Source organism: Salvelinus fontinalis, chromosome 6 (assembly GCF_029448725.1).
Source record: "Salvelinus fontinalis isolate EN_2023a chromosome 6, ASM2944872v1, whole genome shotgun sequence".
Lineage (NCBI taxonomy): Eukaryota > Metazoa > Chordata > Actinopteri > Salmoniformes > Salmonidae > Salvelinus > Salvelinus fontinalis.
Window position 1 is genome coordinate 23,375,354 of NC_074670.1, and position 21,080 is coordinate 23,396,433.

At 42.8% G+C, this 21,080-nt stretch overlaps 1 protein-coding gene across 7 annotated transcripts in view; it reads left to right on the top strand.

Moving 5' to 3' along the window:
* The window catches only part of LOC129857377 (protein spire homolog 1-like), a 58,758-nt gene that overhangs the window by 12,069 nt on the left and 25,609 nt on the right, over positions 1–21,080 (top strand). For all 7 annotated transcript variants that reach the window (XM_055925566.1, XM_055925568.1, XM_055925567.1 and 4 more), the window contains exons 3-4: positions 13,875–14,111; positions 18,231–18,356. In XM_055925566.1, coding sequence (XP_055781541.1) covers positions 13,875–14,111; positions 18,231–18,356 — 363 coding nt within the window. The remainder of the gene's footprint in view (positions 1–13,874; positions 14,112–18,230; positions 18,357–21,080) is intronic.

Below are 21,080 nucleotides of genomic sequence, written 5' to 3' on the forward strand. Positions count from 1 at the left end.
AAGCAGCTCTTTCAGTAGTTTAGTTGGAATAGGGTCCAGTATGCAGCTTGAAGGTTTAGAGGCCTTGATTATTTTCATCATTGTCTCAAGAGATATAGTACTAAAACACTTGAGTGTCTTCCTTGATCCTAGGTCCTGGCAGAGTTGTGCAGACTCAGGACAACTGAACTTTGGAGGAATACGCAGATTTAAAGAGGAGTCCGTAATTTGCTTTCTAATGATCATGATCTTTTCCTCAAAGAAGTTCATGAATTTATTACTGCTGAAGTGAAAGCCATCCTCTCTTGGGGAATGCTGCTTTTTAGTTAGCTTTGCGACAGGATCAAAAATACATTTTGGATTGTTCTTATTTTTCTCAATTAAGTTGGGAAAATAGGATGATCGAGCAGCAGTGAGGACTCTTCGATACTGCACGGTACTGTCTTTCCAAGCTAGTCGGAAGACTTCCAGTTTGGTGTGGCGCCATTTCCATTCCAATTTTCTGAAAGCTTGCTTCAGAGCTCAGGTATTTTCTGTATACCAGGAAGCTAGTTTCTTATGACAAATGTTTTTAGGGGGGCAACTGCATCTAGGGTATTGCGCAAGGTTATATTGAGTTCCTCAGTTAGGTGGTTAACTGATTTTTGTCCTCTGACGTCCTTGGGTAGGCAGAGGGAGTCTAGAAGGGCATCAAGGAATCTTTGGGTTGTCTGAGAATTTATAGCATGAAGCTCCTTGGTTGTGGTCTTAGCAGATTATTTGTTGCGATTGCAAACGTAATAAAATGGTGGTCCGATTAGTCCATGATTATGAGGAAAAACATTAAGATCCACAACATTTATTCCATGGGGCAAAACTAGGTTCAGAGCATGACTGTGGCAGTGAGTAGGTCTGGAGACATGTTGGACAAAACCCACTGAGTCAATGATTTTCAGTCAGGCCAATCACATCAAGATTATGATCAGTGATTAGTTCATTGACTATAACTGCCTTGGAAGTGAGGGATCTAACATTAAGTAGCCCTATTTTGAGATGTGAGGTATCACAATCTCTTTCAATAATGGCAGGAATGGAGGAGGTCTTTATTCTAGTGAGATTGCTAAGGCGAAATCCGCCATGTTTAGTTTGGCCCAACCTAGGTTGATGCACAGACATGGTCTCAATAGGGATAGCTGAGCTGACTACACTGACTGTGCTAGTGTCAGACTCCACTAAACTGGCAGGCTGGCTAACAGCCTGCTGCCTGGCCTGCACCCTATTTCATTGTGGAGCTAGGGGAGTTAGAGCCCTGTCTATGTTCGTCGATAAGATGAGAGCACCTCTCCAGCTAGGATGGAGTCCGTCACTCCTCAACAGGCCAGGCTTGGTCCTGTTAGTGGGTGAGTCCCAGAAAGAGGGCCAGTTATATACAAATTCTATCTTTTGGGAGGGGCAGAAAACAGTTTTCAACCAGCGATTGAGTTGTGAGACTGCTGTAGAGCTCATCACTCCCCCTAACTGGGAGGCGGCCAGTGACAATTACTCGATGCCGACACATCTTTCTAGCTGATTTACACGCTGAAGCTATGTTGCGCTTGGTGACCTCTGACTATTTCATCCTAACATCGTTGGTGGATAACAATATCCCTATACTCTCTACACTCGCCAGTTTTAGCTTTAGCCAGCACCATCTTCAGATTAACCTTAACATCGTTAGCCAGTGTAAGATTGCTGGATGATTTGTTTTAAGTCTAATACTGCGGGTAATGGAGTTGCCAATGACTAGGGTTTTCGATTTGTCAGAGTTAATGGTGGGAAGCCTCGGCGTCTCAGACCCCGTAATGGGATGAGTAGAGACCAGAGAAGGCTCGGCCTCTGACTCCGACTCGCTGCTTAACGGGGAGAACCGGTTGAAAGTTTCTGTCGGCTGAATGAGCGACACCGGTTGAGCATTCCTACAGCATTTCCCTCCAGAAACCATGTGAAAGTTGTCCGGCTGCGGGGACCGTGCGGGGGGATTTATACTACTATCTGTACTTACTGGTAGCACAGACGGTGTTTCATCCTTTCCTACACTGAAATTACCCTTGCCTAACGATTGCGTCTGAAGCTGGGCTTGAAGCACAGCTATCCTCACCGTAAGGCGATCGTTCTCCTGTATATTATGAGTACAGTGACTGCAATTAGAAGGCACCATGTTAATGTTACTACTTAGCTTCGGCTGTTGGAGGTCCTGACGAACCATGACCAGATAAAGCGTCCGGAGTGAAAAAGTTGAATGAAAAAAAGCTGAGTCAGGGAAAAACAAAAAATATTGTAATGAAACAGCAGGGAGCAGGTCTCGAACCCTCGACCTTCTAGCCCGAGGTCCGGCGCGCTAAGCATGCACAAGCGGCAGAGTCGATTTCCGCGCTTATAAACCCAGGGTCGTTACAATATAAACGGTAATTAAAAAGTAAAAACCGTAAAGTTGTCAGGTAGCAAAGTAAGGTTAGCAACAAAACGCACAGCAGCACGTAAACAAGTCTGCAAGTTTTGATTCAAATCACCGCTTTGGCTCTAAAGCAACTCTACTTTACCTATAAACTCTGTTATGAAATGACCATGAAAACTATTCTAAAACCCTTATCTGATGATATTAAAGAACATCAAATGGTTTCCTGCCTTCCCTCCTCTGCTATCAACCCCGTCTCTTTTTCGTTGTTCATATATTTAGTCATTAAGTCTTTTCCCAGTTTTCATATTTCATATTTCAAGTTATTACACATTTAAGGATTTACAATTTCAGATTGCTTCATACAGTTACATGTACATACATTTAGATAGGTCAGAGGGTCAGGTACATTCAAGGTAATGGACATTTTGACATTGTTCAAAGGCAGTGCTTCTCACTCCTGGTCCCGGGGACCCAAAGGGGTGCACATCCACTACCCACCCCCTATACACCCACTCCCAATGAGAGGCTTGATGGCTCCAGGCCCAGAACCTAGAAACACAGCTCAAAGGTATATAGACAGGTATGGTCACAGATTCTCAGCAGGGCCAGGCCAGCCACACATAATGGAGGCAAATCAGATATTTAAAAATAAACAATTACAATAAAAGCAACATCAATCCGTTGTTGACTGCCTCAAACCAAGTTCAGACATTAGGGGTGAAGTAATTTATCAATTATGTATTGTATAGATTGATTTCTTGCAAAGGAGATACTTAGTCAGTTGCACAACTGAATGCATTCAACCGAAATGTGTCTTCCCCTCTCTGAATCAGAGAGGTGCAGGGGGCTGCCCTAATCAACGTCCACGTCATCGGCACCCGGGGAGCAGCTGTTGTTTGGGAGTTGACTGCCTTGTTCAAGGGAAGAATGGCATATTTTTCCACCTTGCCGGCTCGAGGTTTCGAACCAGCGACCTTTCGGTTACTGGCTCAATGCTCTTGCAGTTCTCAATCCAATGACAACCCTATAAAAACAATCACATTGTGAGAGATGGAGGCAGGTCTTCTGATGTCGTTCAAAGGCTCCGTTGTTTAGGCAGCCCCTCCATGTGAGGTTGTGTGCTTTTTATTAAATCTTATTTCAGAAAGTCTGGAAGATGGCCCTCCCTGATTTCTCTCCCTAACGAAGAAGACTTAGCTAAAGAAGAGAGGAGAAGGGAAGGGAAAGGAGAGGAGAGCTAACTAGATGACATAATCCCAACCGTAATCAGGTGCGGTAGCAGTTCAGTTCAGAGCTCTGCCGGTGGCTGGATAGTTTTTTCCGTGTCTGACGTCACCTGCAGTGTTTCTGCTGTCTTTACAAAAGTAGTACACTACATAGGGAATAGTGTGCTATTTGGGACACAACCTACTGTCTCTCCGTAACAGGAGGCCACCCCTTATGTAGCCTTTCTCAGAAATATTTACACAAATAAAGGTGGACAAAACACACATGGATCAGTTATAGGTGTTGAAATATTTTTTACAATGGGTCACATTATGTGATGAGTGAATTTGTTTTTTTTAGCCACACCTGTTGCTGACAGGTGTATAAAATCGAGCACACAGCCATGCAATCTCCATAGACAGACATTGGCAGTAGAATGACCTGCACTGAAGAGCTCAGTGACTTTCAACGTGGCACTGTCATAAGATGCCACCTTTCCAACAAGTCAGTTCATCAAATGTCTGCCCTGCTAGAGCTGCCCCAATCAACTGTTAGTGATGTTATTGCGAAACGGATACTGACAGAACGGGTCCGCCAAGTGCTGAAGCGCGTAGCACGTAAAAATGATCTGTCCTCTGTTGCAACACTCACTACCGAGTTCCAAACTGCCTCTGGAAGCAATGTCAGCACAAGAACTGTTCTTGGGGAGCTTTATGAAATGGGTTTCCCATGGCCGAGCAGCCACACACAAGCCTAAGATCACCATGCAGAATGCCAAGCTCCATATTAATGACTGCTGTGCAGTCTGATTTATTTCCTGTGACAGGACTAATGAGGAGGTATAATTGCGAACTCTTCATTCCCCAAATTATTATTTTCTCCAATAGTTGAATTATCTAAAACCTTTTAGCGTCAATTCAAATAATTGATTAGCACACTAATAGCAAAGATCTGGCCCCTTACCGAAGTACCATGTAGGCTACTACATGTGGTCAGCGTCTGAAATGGCACTCTATAGTGCACTACTCTCTACCACTCTCTGGAAAAAAGTAGTGCCGGAGCGTAGGGATTGGAAGTAGGGTGCCATTTCATATTTGCACTTGGTCACACATATCTACACACACCCTTGTAGTGTAGGACTAGGGTTACAAAGCTAGTAAGCTACCGGTAATTTACCAAAGTTACTGGAATCTTCGGTATCTTGTCTTTGGTTTATCTTTGGGACCAAAGTTACCAGTTTGACACCAAAATATTTAGAACAAAGAGTTATTGACATAGTAAAATAAATAAGTGTTAAAAAAAAAAAAAAAGTTAATTAAAAAAAAGGGTGCATTTTTGGTTATGGGCTTGTAAGTAAGCATTTTACGGTAAGGTCTACACCTGTTGTATTTGGCGCATGTGACAAATATAATGTCATTTGATTTGATAAGGCCACATAGAGGGCCTTTGACAGAGTCAAAGACTCCGGCCACCCTAGTCATAGACTGTTTGCTCTGCTACCGCACTGTAAGCGATACTGGAGCTCCAAGTCTAGGTCCAAGCATAGTCACTTTAAAAACTCTACCTACATGTACAAATTACCTCAATTACCTTGATTAACTGGTGCCCCCACACATTGACTCTGTACCGGTACCCCCTGTATATTTTTTTTTATTTTTTTATTTTACCTTTATTTAACTAGGCAAGTCAGTTAAGAACAAATTCTTATTTTCAATGACGGCCTAGGAACAGTGGGTTAACTGCCTGTTCAGGGGCAGAACGACAGATTTGTACCTTGTCAGCTCGGGGATTTGAACTTGCAACCTTTCGGTTACTAGTCCAACGCTCTAACCATATAGCCTCGCGATTGTTATTTTACTGCTGCTCTTTAATTATTTGTTACCTTTTTTATTTCTTTTTTTTTTTTAGGTATTTTCTTAACTGGATTGTTGGTTAAGGGCTTGTAAGTAAACATTTCACTTTAAGGTCTACACCTGTTGTACTTGGCTCATATGGCAAATATAATTTGATTTGATATAATTACAGACGCCGGTGATACCCAAAATGGTCACTAGATGTCTTGTGATAGATTACATAAAATCCTTGAAAGTTACCAATATTCTGGTATTTTCTGGTAAACTTTGAAAGTTTCCAGTAATATAACCTCCAGTGGAGGCTGCTGAGGGGAGAACGGCTCATAATAATGGCCGGAACGGAGCAAATGGAATGGCATAAAACACCTGGAAACCATGTGTTTGACGCATTTGATACCATTCCACCTATTCTGCTCCAGTCATTACCACATGCCTGTCCTCCCCAATTAAGGTGCCACCAACCTCCTGTTATACCCTCCTTTTGCAACCCTATGAAGGACTTTCCCAGCTTTCCTTGTTGTGAGCCAAACTTAGTGACCTATCATAGCCTTCTGAGAGATGGCAGTGGAACTGTCAGCCTTACAGTAGGTTGTATCCCAAATAACATCACATTTAGGGCACTACATTGGAAATATGGTGCCATTTGGGATGCAAAGTTAATTCTCAGAGCTGAGACGAGCTGAGAACAACCTATCCTGAGGAGAGTGTTTTTATTCACTCTCCTGTCAGAACCCTGGGCTTGATATGGGAAGACAAGATTAAAGGTTCCTCTCCCAACTGGATTGGTTTGTTAAGCCTTCAGTTAGGTTTTGTACTATGAAATGTGATCTTGAATGTATTAAGTCCCACTGACCATAACCACTCCATGGTTTAATGATTTATATTGTTGTTTTTAAATGACCATTTTCATTATTTTATTTCACTTAGTCCTGCTTGTTGGAGCTCGAAGCCTAAGATTTTCACTGTACCCTGCAATCACACCTGCAACCCTGTGACTATTAAACACTCTGAATCTGGAGACAACTTGACACCTTGACACTAACGTCTGTTTCCAGCTCACACTCTCAAACACGTAGATCCTCTGAATGCAGCTCACTCTCCAGATCCCAATCACCTGAATTCTGATCACCTGTTCACACACCTGTATGTCATTATCACACACTATTTAGTTCAGTTCTTTGCACCTCCATCATTGTGAGGTATTGTTTGTTTTGTGACACACTTCTATTCGGAGTGCTGGTTTCCTGTAATTTAATCCTCCTGTGTATGATAGTTTTTACCTGCCTCACTAACGACGCCTATTCCCTACCTGTACTTTAGCCTATCGGATTTCCTGTTATCAACCTATTGCCCGATCTCCAGGATGACGTTACTAGCCTTTTCCCTGCCTGTAATGTTGTGTTTTTGGACCCCTGTGTATGATCTTCTGCCTTCCCCTGGACCCAGCTACCTGCCTCCTCCTGTGGTCCTTTACAATAAACACCTGCTGCGCACTGCGCTTGAAACCAGGTCTCTGTCTCCCATCGTGTTCATTAGACACAATATGCTAGTTTACACGGGTAAACTGAAGCCAGGGCGTTGTGGCAGTGGGTTATGTAAAATAAAAATCCATTATCCCACAGAAATCATTGTAGCCCTTCTCAGGAATCAAAAGTAAGAGATGGAATGGGATTTGGCCCTGAATGTGAGCCATATTAGTGTCTTTGTATGAGGGTGAATGATGCTGAGCCAGCAGACATATGACTATGGAAGAGGGAAGATTAGTATTTGTGGTTGTTGATGCACAAGAGTGGCCATGTTGACATAACTGCTAGCCTCACACAGTCACATAGCTACTGAAAAGGCACATATTTCATACAGGCCGAGCAGGTTGCTGTTTAAAATTGACAAAGTATCTATTCAATTCTAGTCACAATCAGTGGTATTCATTCACCTTCTGATTGTCTAAAGGAAACAGGTTGAGCCCATTGCAGAGGTCTAGGCAGAGGCTTGAGGGAGAAGTCTCCATGGTCAAAGAAGGTGTTAAAGGGGCAGTGCAGTTAAAAACAGGATATCCTGTTTTTTTAAATTATATTTCCACACTAGGTTGAAATAACACTGAAATTGTGAAAAAATATTATGCCCTTTTGTGTAGGAGCATTTCAAGGGCCAAAAGAGGGCCAGGGAAATAAATGATACAAAATATATATTTTGGAGTTATTTTCATTAAATTAACACACAGAGTGATATAAATGACAAAGACTGCATGTGTGCTTTAATGACAGAAAGCTGCACAGAGGCATCCTAACACACAGTAGTTCTATCTATCTGGACTATTTAAAACCTCTAACCTTGGTAGGGTGTGATACGTTAAGATATTCATGTTGACCTCAGGAGGGTGTGGTTCTGGTATGGTATTTACAGGAAAAGGCTGGATTGCGTGTAAAGAAAACATGTATGCGTGTGACAGAACCATTCCCTGCCCCGTGATCAGCTCACTCTCTCTTTAGCTCTCGCTCTCTTTCTCGTCATCTCTGTGACACCCATGTGAGGAACACAGGCAGTCTGTTTGATGTTGTTTTACCTGCTCATGACTGCGCTTCACTGCAGTTCAAATCCACAATCTCTTGACACCCACTCCTTCCTCCCTCCTCCCCATTCCTTCACTTAGTTTAGTCACAAGTCTGTGAAGAAAGGAGAGTGTGATGAATCATTAGAACAGTCATGTTTGTGTTGGCTCTCCTGACTGAGGGAATAAATAGCACTTATTGCGGTTAAAACCACCCTGTCTTCTACCTACTTAAACCATGCTATAGCTATCAATTAACAAGCTGCTCAGATCCTGGGGTTGTCTATGTAGAGCTGGAATTAATAAAATCTGCACAGTCAATGTTTAGGCATCTACCTACGATTTAGGCTACCTCCCATGCATACGTCTGTTTCTGAAAACCGGAAGGATTTAATTGTGAGTCATTATTGTCCATGCTCTAGAACATTCCCTACATGTTTATTAGGTGCATCCTTCTTATGAGGGATTCTTCTCAGTGTTCTGATTCCTTTGTTCTGTCTTCGCTCTTCAGACTGGATGCAATGCATGGTTCATACTTTGACCAGCAAGGAACAATATCAAACACACCTCAACAATAGAGGCTTGAGGTTCCTCGACTTAACTTGGCTTGCCTAGTGTCTGTCGGGCCTATCACAGCTAGGTTCACTTTGGTTTGTTCTACAATGCAGTCTGGATGAAAGCTGCTTAGAGTTTATAGGCGGACTTTAGTATTTTGGATTTGAGAGTGACTGGTCTCATAGCACAGAGGAGAGATGGTTTTGTTGTGTGTCTCTGGCGGGGCGTGTAACAGCAGAGAGTGGAGAGTGAGGTGGGGTGTAACGTCAGAGGGGAGGTAGGGAAGAGCAGGGTGGGGTGGGGTGTAGCCAGACAAAGAGTGCTTACCCTCGTCAGGGTGCAGAGGTCCCCAGGTTCCCACTGAGCCAGGGTAGTGTTCTGTGTTCTAGAGGAGGTCAGGATAGATCCACTCACATGAGTCCTTCTGGATGACTATTGATCTGAACAGGGTCTTGTGACCTTGCCCATGAAGTCTGATCTACAAAAACACACCAAACCCCTCCCTCTTCTCTTACTTTCTTGCTCTCTTTTTCTCTCTCTTTCTTGCTCTCATTTAATTTTCTTTCCTTCTATCTCCCTCCCTATTTCTATCTATCTTTATTCTCTGTCCCTCCATCGCTTTTTCTCTCTCCCCCTCTTTCTCTTTTTCTCTTTCTCACTGTTCATCAGCAGCATTGAGGTTTGCAGTGTAATCCTGTTTGATTTCTCAGTCTTTTGTCTCGGGCTTGGCACGCTAGGCCAGCTCTGGCCTCATTCTCCATGATCTGCATTCAGAGGCCAGATTCACCTGATTAACAAAGGGAAGCCGCTTCACTGCATTCACTGGTACTGCTACCATCTTTCTCACACCTATTAGATTTGGACTTAAGCGGTCCTTCATTTGTAAATCAGGGGTCCAGCAACAAAAAGTGAGCGTGAGAGAGCGGTGACATGGGGAGCGCTGAGGAACGCATGAGAAAAAAAATCTTCTTTATAATAAATCATTGCGATGCATATCATCACATTTGCGTAGTGACATAGAGCAGTAGAGTCGAGGCACTTACAGAAGTTGCACACATGGGAGTTTTTTTTTGTGTGGCCTATGGTCCCTAACATTGTTGGCCTTTTATAAACGCATTTCATGCCACTCTGTCATTTTACATGACTGGAGACTTTTTTTTAATGCCACGTTCAAAACAACTGGGAACTCGGAACTGGGTCAGACTTCAGTGCATTCGAGACATTTGGGAAATCTGGGAAAAAACGAGCTCCACTGGGAAAATTTGTTTTGAATGGTCATCCTACTCAGAATTCCAAGTGGGGAACTCTGGCCTCTTGCTAGAGCTTCGAGTTTCCGACCTGAAGATCACTGATGTCACGATTCAACCTTTTTTTCCCCCGAGTCCCATTTGTCTTGAAAGCACCCTAATACCGAACAAACAATTGAAATGACAGGCTACTTTGACACTGACAAACTGAGAATTTGAGATCAATGAAAACGACCTCGTCTTGAATCCATCAATAGCCTAGGCCTAGATTAGTGCAGACACATATTGTATGCTATAATGTGAGGAAGAAATGATAGTCCTAAACATGCTTTCCAGTTTCACTGACTCACCCAATGATGCTCAGCTCACTTGCTGGTGATGGCCTACGCATTCGTGCCAAAAGCCTCTCTTGTTTTACTTTGCATTTGGAAAGGATTTAGACCCCTTTACTTTTTCCACATTTCATTACGTTACAGCCTTATTCTAAAAATTTTCTTCATCAATCTACACACAATACCCTATAATGACAAAGCGGAAACAGTTTAGACATTTTTGCAAATGTATTAAAATAAAAAACAGAAATACCTTATTTACATAAGTATTCAGACCCTTTGCTATGAAACTCGAAATTGAGCTCAGGTGCATCCTGTTTCCATTGATCATCCTTGATATGTTTCTACAACTTGACCTGTGGTAAATTCAATTGATTGGACATGATTTGGAAAGTCACACACCTATAAGGTCCCACAGTTGATCTGGGGGAAGGTTACCAAAAAAAGAGACCTGAAAATAGCTGTGCAGTGATGTTCCCCATCCAACCTGACAGAGCTTGAGAGGATCTGCAGAGAAGAATGGGAGAAACTCCCCAAATACAGGTGTGCCAAGCTTGTAGCATCATACCCAAGAAGACTCAAGGCTGTAATCGCTGCCAAAGGTGCTTCAACAAAGTACTGAGTAAAGGGTCTGAATACTTAAAAAAAATATAATAATAATGAATTTGCAAAAATGTGAAAAAAACGTTTTTGCTTTGTCATTATGGGGTGTTGTGTGTATATTGATGAGGGGGAGAAAAACAAATTGAATCCATTTTAGAATAAGGCTATTGATCGCCTATAGCTGACAGATTAGAGTCTTCTCTTTTCAGCAGGAGACATTTGCTTTCCAACCTGTTTTTTCCCGTGATTGTAGGCTATTTGAAATATTGTGAAAGGCCAGTTTTGTCTGCATGCTGTTTACTGACCGATTTGCAGCTCGTTCCCAACTGTAGGCTAGGCCTTGTTATTGGGCTACATTCCACAGCTAGGCTATTTTTAAAATAAGCTATTTATCCTCTGTGGCAATATTTTGGGCTTTGTCATGGTGAATTAGGCTATTCTGAATTATTTCAATTCTTTCTGAACAGACAGGAGTAACTATAACTTTGGCACATTTATGTACATTTATCAGGCTTGCTGCAGCTCCTCCAGAACCCTTTGCGCTGCTGTGATTCTATAAGGAAATACATGATGAAGTGGGGGTGGGGGTGGGGGGGTGGGGGGATCCGGCTCATATTAAGCACTGGACTTAAGCATAAAACAATACAGATATTTTTGATTTAATAAATGTATGCATACAATTTAAATCATTCCACGGAAGCGCTTGAATATTTGTTAAACTTGGAACATTGCTATCCTAGAGACTGGTTTTTACATCAGAAGTTAATGGTTATCTGTAGGAGCCAGATGGGTTTGGAATGTTCTGGGTGGACGGGAGGAAGGTCAGATCCCCTTCAGGGAGAAATTATGGTTTATTACCCCATTACTTCGTCTTACTTCATCTTCCTGCCGAGCCATAATAGATGTAAGGATTGGAGAGAAGGAGGAGTGCCTAAATTGGAGTATATATATACTTGTGGTGGTGGAAACATTTTTTTGTCTAATGCAGCTGTATTGACCCTCTGGGAGAATAAACTTGGTTAAGCTTTCATAGTGTCCGTGGAGTTTTTTACTCTGAGAATTAGAACCTAACAATATATATTGCGTACGGTATTTATGTGTCATTGTGTCATTATTATTAAGCAATAAGGCAGGGGGTGTGGTACATGGCAAATATACCACAGCTAATGGCTGTTCTTATGCTCAACGCAACACTGAGTTCCTGGACACAGCTCTTAGCCCTGGTATATTGGCCATATATCACAAACCCCCCCGAGGTGCCTTATTGCTATTATAAACTGTTTACAAATGTAATTAGAGCAGTAACAATAAGTGTTTTGTCATCTGATATACCACGGCTGTCAGCCAATCAGCATTCAGGGCTTGAACCACCCAGTTTATAATGGCCAGTATTCTCTGCTGGCTCAGTCAAGTCACGTTATTACTTACTAATCTGTTAAGGTCTGCCTTGCTTGTAAAGGTTGGGTTGTTCACTTGAATGAAAGGGTCATGTGTTTGAATAGCACATGCTACAGCTGAAAGCATGGGACAGTCTTGTGCAGGATAATGAAAGGAGATTATATATATTACATAACAGGGAACAATGACACAAACCCATATTTACTCTTGTTTTCCAGGAGATTAACAGCTGAATAACACAAATCAAGGCAAATTATTCAAAATCCATTTATTAAAAACATGAAGACATTGTCGTTTTGGCATGATTCTTGGATGCCTATGATGAACGTACAGTGCCTTTGGAAAGTATTCAGACCCCTTGACTTTTTCCACATATTGTTACGTTACTAAATAGTTATTAAATATTTTTTTCCTCCTCATCAATCTACACACAATACCCCATAATGACAATGCGTCGCTGCACAGCTATTTTCAGGTCTCTCCAGAGATGTTCAATCGGGTTCAAGTCCGGGCTCTGGCTAGACCACTCAAGGACATTCAGAGACTTGTCCCGAAGCCACTCCTGCGTTATCTTGGCTGTGTCCTTAGGGTCGTTGTCCTGTTGGAAGGTGAACCTTCGCCACCAGTCTGAGGTCCTGAGCGCTCTGGAGCAGGTTTTCATCAAGGATCTCTCTGTACTTTGCTCCGTTCATCTTTCCCTCAATCCCAACTAGTCTCCCAGTCCCTGTCACTGAAAAACATCCCAACAGCATGATGCTGTCACCACCATGCTTCACCGTAAGGATGGTGCCAGGTTTCATCCAGACGCGACGCTTGGCATTCAGGCCAAAGAGTTCAATCTTGGTTTCATCAGAACAGAGAATCTTGTTTCTTATGGTCTGAGAGTCTTTAGGTGCCTTTTGGCAAACTCCAAGCGGGCTGTAATGTGCCTTTTACTGAGGAGTGGTTTCTGTCTGGCCACTCTACCATAAAGGCCTGATTGGTGGAGTGCTGCAGAGATGGTTGTCCTCCTAGAAGTTTCTCCCATCTCCACAGACGAACGCTAGAGTTCTGTCAGAGTGACCATCGGGTTCTTGGTCACCTACCTGACCAAGGCCCTGCTCCCCCGATTACTTAGTTTGGCAGGGCAGCCAGCTCTAGGAAGAGTTTTGGGGGTTCCAAACTTCTTCCATTTAAGACTGATGGAGACCACTGTGTTCTTGGGGACCTTCAATGATGCAGACATTTTTTGGTACCCTTCCCCAGATCTGTGCCTCGACACAATCCTTTCTCGGAACTCTACGGACAATTCCTTCAACCTCATGGCCTGGTTTTTGCTCTGACATGCATTGTCAACTGTGAGAGGTGTGTGCCTTTCCAAATCATGTCCAATCAATTGAATTTACCACAGGTGGACTCCAATCAAGTTGTAGAAACTTCTCAAGGATGATCAATGGAAACAGGATGCACCTGAGCTCAATTTCGAGTCTCATAGCAAAGGGTCTGAGTACTTATGTTAATAAGGTATTTCTGTTCTTTATACATTTGCAAAAATAAACAGTTTTTGCTTTGTCATTGTGGGGTATTGTGTGTAGATTGCTGAGGATTTGTATTTTATTTAATCCATTTTAGAATAAGGCTGTAACGTAACAAAATGTGGAAAATGTCAAGGGGTCTGAATACTTTCCGAAGGCACTGTATATGGATGGCAATATAATGATACCCAGTGTGTGTTGTTGCTTGTGTCCTGTCCTTCAGGTGATTGAGTCTCTGGGCATCATGATCTACAAGGCGTTGGACTACGGACTGAAGGAGAGCGAGGAGCGGGAGCTGAGCCCACCCCTGGAGCAGCTCATAGACCTCATGACCAACATGGGCGAGGCCGAGAGAGACGCCTGCCCTGACGAAGGTTACGAGGCCACCGAGGAAGAGGAGGAGGCCGAAGACGACCTCATCAACATCTGTAATGTTCGTGGCTACAGGGACATCCTGAGGGTAGGAGCTGTTGATTGGGGGAGGATAGTGGTTGATGATTAAAAGCCAAAATGTCACTACATGGGTGAATGACAGGGTTAATAAGGAAATAGTAGGTTTTCTGCTGTCAAGCCATCAAGTGCAGTCAACTACAAAATGGTGGTGATCAGGTCAGGGTCATGGTACTGGAGCCTGCAATTGTTGTATATGCGTCTTTCCTCCAGTAGTGTTGAGACTATAATCTATACTAGATCCAACCAGCATGTACAGTAGTGGAGACTATAATCTATACTAGATCCACCCAGCATGTTCAGTAGCGGAGACTATCATCTATACGAGATCCACCAAGCATGTTCAGTAGCGGAAATTATAATCTATACAAAATCCACCCAGCATGTTCAGTAGAGTTGAGACTATAATCTATACTAGATCCAACCAGCATGTTCAGTAGTGGAGACTATAATCTATACTAGATCCACCCAGCAAGTTCAGTAGCGGAGACTATCATCTATACTAGATCCACCCAGCATGTTCAGTAGTGGAGACTATAATCAATACTAAATCCACCCAGCATGTTCAGTAGTGGAGACTATCGTCTATACTAGATCCACCAAGCATGTACAGTAGTGGAGACTATCGTCTATACTAGATCCACCCAGCATGTTCAGTAGTGGAGACTATCGTCTATACTAGATCCACCAAGCATGTACAGTAGTGGAGACTATCGTCTATACTAGATCCACCCAGCATGTTGAGTAGTGGAGACTATCGTCTATACTAGATCCACCAAGCATGTACAGTGGTGTTGACAGTATAATCTATACTAGACCGCCCAGCATGTTCAGTAGTGGAGACTATAATCTATACTAGATCCACCCAGCATTTTCAGTAGTGTTGAGACTATAATCTATACTAAATCCACCCAGCATGTCCAGTAGTGTTGAGAGAACAGACATCATACTAGATCCACCCAGCATGTCCAGTAGTGTTGAGAACAGACATCATATTAGATCCACCCAGCATGTTCAGTAGTGTTGAGAACAGGCATCATATTAGATCCACCCAGCATGTTCAGTAGTGGAGACTATAATCTATACTAGACCGCCCAGCATGTTCAGTAGTGGAGACTATAATCTATACTAGATCCACCCAGCATTTTCAGTAGTGTTGAGACTATAATCTATACTAAATCCACCCAGCACGTCCAGTAGTGTTGAGAGAACAGACATCATACTAGATCCACCCAGCATGTCCAGTAGTGTTGAGAGAACAGACATCATACTAGATCCACCCAGCATGTCCAGTAGTGTTGAGAACAGACATCATATTAGATCCACCCAGCATGTCCAGTAGTGTTGAGAACAGACATCATATTAGATCCACCCAGCATGTCCAGTAGTGTTGAGAACAGACATCATACTAGATCCACCCAGCATGTCCAGTAGTGTTGAGAGAACAGTCATCATACTAGATCCACCCAGCATGTCCAGTAGTGTTGAGAGAACAGACATCATACTAGATCCACCCAGCATGTCCAGTAGTGTTGAGAGAACAGACATCATACTAGATCCACCCAGTGAGTCCTTAGATGCCCCAATGATGTACAGTCAAAACTGTTCGCTGCTCTGGCACCCCAATGGTGGAACAAACTCCCTCACGACGCCAGGTCAGCGGAGTCAATCACCACCTTCCGGAGACACCTGAAACCCCACCTCTTTAGGGAATACCTAGGATAGGATAAAGTAATCCTTCTACCCCCCCCCCCCCCCCCCTTAAAAGATTTAGATGCACTATTGTAAAGTGGCTGTTCCACTGGATATAAGGTGAATGCACCAATTTGTAAGTCGCTCTGGATAAGAGCGTCTGCTAAATGACTTAAATGTAATGTAAATGTAATGATGTTTACATAACCATAGCAGTGGTGGGAGGACAATGTTTTTTAATTAGCATTATTTCTATTGGAGCATATTGGATGACTGTCATTCATATTCCATTCACCCATTTCAATGTAGCATCGATAGGTTCAGGCTACTACATGATACTCAAATTTTCCCTATTCCCATCATGCGGTTGCTACAACCTAGCCTATGTGTGAAAGTTTGCAAAGTAGGTGCACATAGGTCGAAAGAAATTTGAGGTGACAGAAAGTGACACATGGACAGACAGTGACACATTCAATACCACCTTGCACACTCTTGTCCGCATCTAGCTGATCTGGGGTGTAATCATTAGTCCAACAGTTTCAAACGAGAGTTTCTATTGGACAAATTAATGTCTGATTATCCCCGTTTCATTCCATTTAAGAAACTTTTTTCAACAGAATCGGCGGAATGAATACCCCCCTGATCAAGCATAAACACAGTTCACTTTCATAGCAGCCACTTTGTATTCCTTCTTACATCTATGTGTTTTACACCTCTCACCTTTTCCCTTCGCTTGTGGACTTCAATGCACAACACATCAGCTGTAGGAGACCAGGTTTAAAAAAAAAAAAAAAAAAAGCATTCCAAGCCAAACCATATCATAACCACTACACACAGCCTACATCGTTGTCACCATATTAGCTAAAGTAACATCATAGTCAACATAGCTAATAGAACTAACGCATTAGTTAACCCGCTACAGTCATGCAGTAATGTTACAGTGTACAGTCAGTAAGCAGTTACACCGGTGGGCCCTGGTGACAATAAATCAGTAAAACCAAAAGCTTACCTTGACTTGGAAGAGTTCCAGTGTTGTGTTGGATAGTCAAAGCCAGCTAGCTAGCATAGGATCCCTCTGTTTGAGCAGGGTGTTTGAGTAGGCTAATCTAGCTAGCTGCATTGTCTAGCTCCAGTGAAACTGTAGTAAGTGTAAGTGAAACTGACAGTGAAAAAAAAATGAAGAAATCACTCTTGTTTCTCCTTCATTTTTAGCGTATGCTTGCGGTACTAGATTCATTTTCTGATCCTTTGATTGTGTGGATAACATGTCAGTTCATGCTGCAAGAGCTCTGATAGGTTGAAGGACGTCCTTTGGAAGTTTTCATAATTACTGTGTAAGTCTATGGATGGGGGTGAGGACCATGAGCCACCTAGGTTTTGTATTGAAGTCACTGTACCCAGAGGAGGACGGAAGCTAGCTGTCCTCCGGCTACACATGGTGCTACCCTACAGAGTGCTACTGAGGCTACCATAGACCTTCATTGCAAAATAGTGTGTTTTAATAAATTATTTGGTGACATGTGAATGTATTTTCTATAGTTTTATCTAAAAAGGATACCTTTTTAAATGCAAAAAATATATGTTTTTGAAATTCACTGAGGATGGTCCTCCCCTTCCTCCTCTGAGGAGCCTCAACTGAGCTGTAGTCTTCAGCCTTCCATCCGACCCAGCCCGAGGAGGACAGACATGACAGTGGTGAAATAATGATTCTAGAGACAGGGCCCAGGGGATGGAACCAGGTCTCCATAGCAACTGCTAGCAAGGTTATCTGAGGCTGTGGACATCTGAGCTGCCTGGGTGACAGTGTCGCTGTTGTCTTGCCAGCCCTACTGCCCGATGGCTAGATGTCTCCTCTAATAGCTGTCATCCTCTCTATCCTCCAGTCCACCCTCATCTTTCTCTCTGTCTGATGTTAACTACAGAGCCTTGCCCTAAAGGAACTACCTGCCTCTCTCCAACTGCCTTCTAGATGTTTCACAACATTTCAGATGTTCCTGTGTGATTTGCAATCAGGGATCTGCTCCTATATCAGCATGACTATTAAAAATGAATGAGATTATGATGCTACTGGGGAAAGACTCCCTAATACCTAATTCTCAATTTCTCCTCTAGGCTTCCTCTACACAGCAGCACCATTTATCTAATGGAAATATTGTCAGTTCAGGGAATTTACTTGGTGGGCAAGATTGCAGATGAGACGGCCAACCATTCTGTTAGAATTTGAGGCGCTATATGGGATGGGAAATGCAGTGGACTACTGGTGCCAAGATCATGCCAAGAGCACCTTCTGTTCATCTCAGAGAAACAAGGACATACAGTATTTTGTCATCTACTGTCACAAGGATACGTTATGTCATCTGCTGAATTACCATATTTACAGTATCTACAATGTTTTACTTATTGTACTACTTTTCTCTCACTGTCTGTCTGTCTGTAGATGTGTGTGTCTCACCTCCCCAGCCCTGGCGACGCCCCCAGCCACTACCAGGCTGTGTGCCGTGCTCTCTACGCTGAGACCAGGGAGCTACGCTCCTTCCTGGAGAAGATCAAGAGTGCCAAAGAGGTGAGGCTACCTACACATCAATGCGTGACCAACTGGGTTCAAACCCCCTGTCTCCAACAAGACTGTGTTAGTCCACTGAGCTAATGGCTAGGAATTAGCTTGGGCAGGTAAAGAAAGTCGTCAGGGCTTAGGAAAGGTTACTCATCATGTGAGGATGGTTCACCAAACCACCTCCATTTACCAATGTTCACAACACACTACACAGTACCTGACTGCATAGGCCCTCAGCTTGCTTACATAGTGGTTCTGTTCCATTGTCTATACTAGCATACCACATAGGATAAAGCAATATATTGGGAATACATGCTATGTGGTATGCTAACCAGTGTGGATATTGGAACAGCTCCGGTCTGTTTCTGGGACCTGATTGACATCTCATTCTCAGGCTCAGTGCACATAGGACTACTAAAAGGTGAATCCGAATGGTCATTGGCATTCACCACTAGACAACCTTGTACTGTAAATCAGACAGACATGGAGACCCGGGACATCAGACAGACATGGAGACCCGGGACATATGTTCAGAGGTCATGTGATTGGAGAGATTCATTCAGGAGATTAAGCAGGATGACATTAAGGTGTTTCACATGCTTCAGAGAACTGATCAACATGGCACATTACGTACATGTCCTGTAATGGATACCACTGTATATCAGCCTTGAGTCGGGTCAGGTTACTGTGCAGGTTACTGTGTGTGCATGCGTCCATGTTACAGAGAAGGAATGCAGGTTACTCTGTGTGTGTGTGTGTGTGTGTGTGTGTTACAGAGAAGGAATTCAGGTTACTCTGTGTGTGTGACAGAGAAGGAATGCAGGTTACTGTGTGTGCATGCATCCATGCGTATGTGTTACAGAGAAGGAATTCAGGTTACTGTCTGTGTTACAGAGAAGGAATTCAGGTTACTGTGTGTGTTACAGAGAAGGAATTCAGGTTACATTTGCAGCCACAGCTGTTGTTTGTAAAACATACCCACAGCAGGGAGTCAGGATGAGACTCAGGCAGCAGTGTTTATCTGCCACTGTGCCTCGCACCGAGCCACATGCATGAATTATATTTAGCATCTCATATTTCAGGACATCCCTAACCATGTCTGCCACAGGTCATCACAGTGATGTTTACTGTGGGCTAGAATGTAATAGGGACAGACAATGTTGTGGACCTGGGACTGACAGAGAGGAACAGTACATGCTGTGTGCGTACGGGTGCATGTAGACATGCTATCCTATCCCAGCATATGAAATGTGAAAGTAGGCTAGTAAGGAACATTGATGGGAGTGATCTGTCTACTTCAGGGGAAGCTGCCTTGTAGTAGCTGTAGGTTTTGTTGTCAAATATCCTGCTCAGTCTTTCACCTAGCTGGGGAGTAGTCCACTTCTGTCTGTACAGTTCTGTAGTACAGTATTATTGGGCTTAGTTCTGTGGTGGTACAGATGTAGCATCTTAATTTGATCACCTTGTTGCAGGAGAACTTCTGAAGTTTGTTATTTCCACTTTGAAATTTCAGACTTTTAAAATGTTTATCAACCCCTACAAAAATTTTAATTCATTATAATCCACATAATAATTTCCTGTTGCTGCAAGATTATTTTCCTGCTGTAGCAAACTTGCTCAAATGAAGGTACTACATCTGTACATAGGTAAATCCCTAATGCTGTTATGAACATGTCTGCATACCTAAAGGCGTAGTTTAATGTCCCACAATGCACTGCTGTCTGCCACAAGGTCACATGTGCTATTTCAAATCAAAATCAAATCAAATGTTATTTTACACATGTGCCAAATACAACAGCTTACTTAACCATTCGATTTATTGCCTACCTCATGCCTTTTGCACACATTGTATATAGATTCTCTTTTTCCTACCATGTTATTGACTTGTTTATTGTTTACTCCATGTGTAACTCTGTGTTGTTGTCTGTTCACACTGCTATGCTTTATCTTGGCCAGGTCGCAGTTGCAAATGAGAACTTGTTCTCAACTAGCCTACCTGGTTAAATAAAGGTGAAATAAAATAAATAAAATAAATAAACAATGCAGTTAAGAAAATAGAGATAAGAAATGATTTACTAAATAAACTCAAGTTTAAAAAAACAATGAGGTTATACAGGGGGTACTGAGTCAATGTGCTGGGGTACAGGTTAGTCAAGGTAATTGATACATGTAGGTAGGATTAAAGTGACTATGCATAGATAATAAACAGCGAGTAGCAGCAGTGTAAAACATTGGTGGGGGGTGGTGTCAATGCAAATAGTCTGGGTGGCTATTTGATTAATTGTTCAGCATTATTATGGCTTGGGGGTAGAAGCTGTTAAGGAGCCTTTTGATCCTGAACTTGGCGTCCGGTACCGCTTGCCATGCGGTAGCAGAGTGAACAGTCTATGACTTGGGTGACTGAGGTCTTTTACACCACCTAGGACCTGGATGGCAGGAAGCTTGATGTACTGGGCAATAGCTCTTCCTATTGCTCAACATGACTGAGTCGCTATAGAGAATTACAGTCAGTGGGTTTAGAGTCACAGAAAAAAATACATGTACATAGACCTACCAACGCCCCCAGTCTCAGTTGTCATATATAACGACAGGTGGCAAGAACCGACAGTTACATTTGCACCATGCATTTAAAAGGGAAAGTATATAGCTTCAAACCTTTTTGGTTTGATATCTATCGGTTCAAACAGGAGCATTAGACTCTCACTCACTTGCTATAAATATAAAATAAAGGTG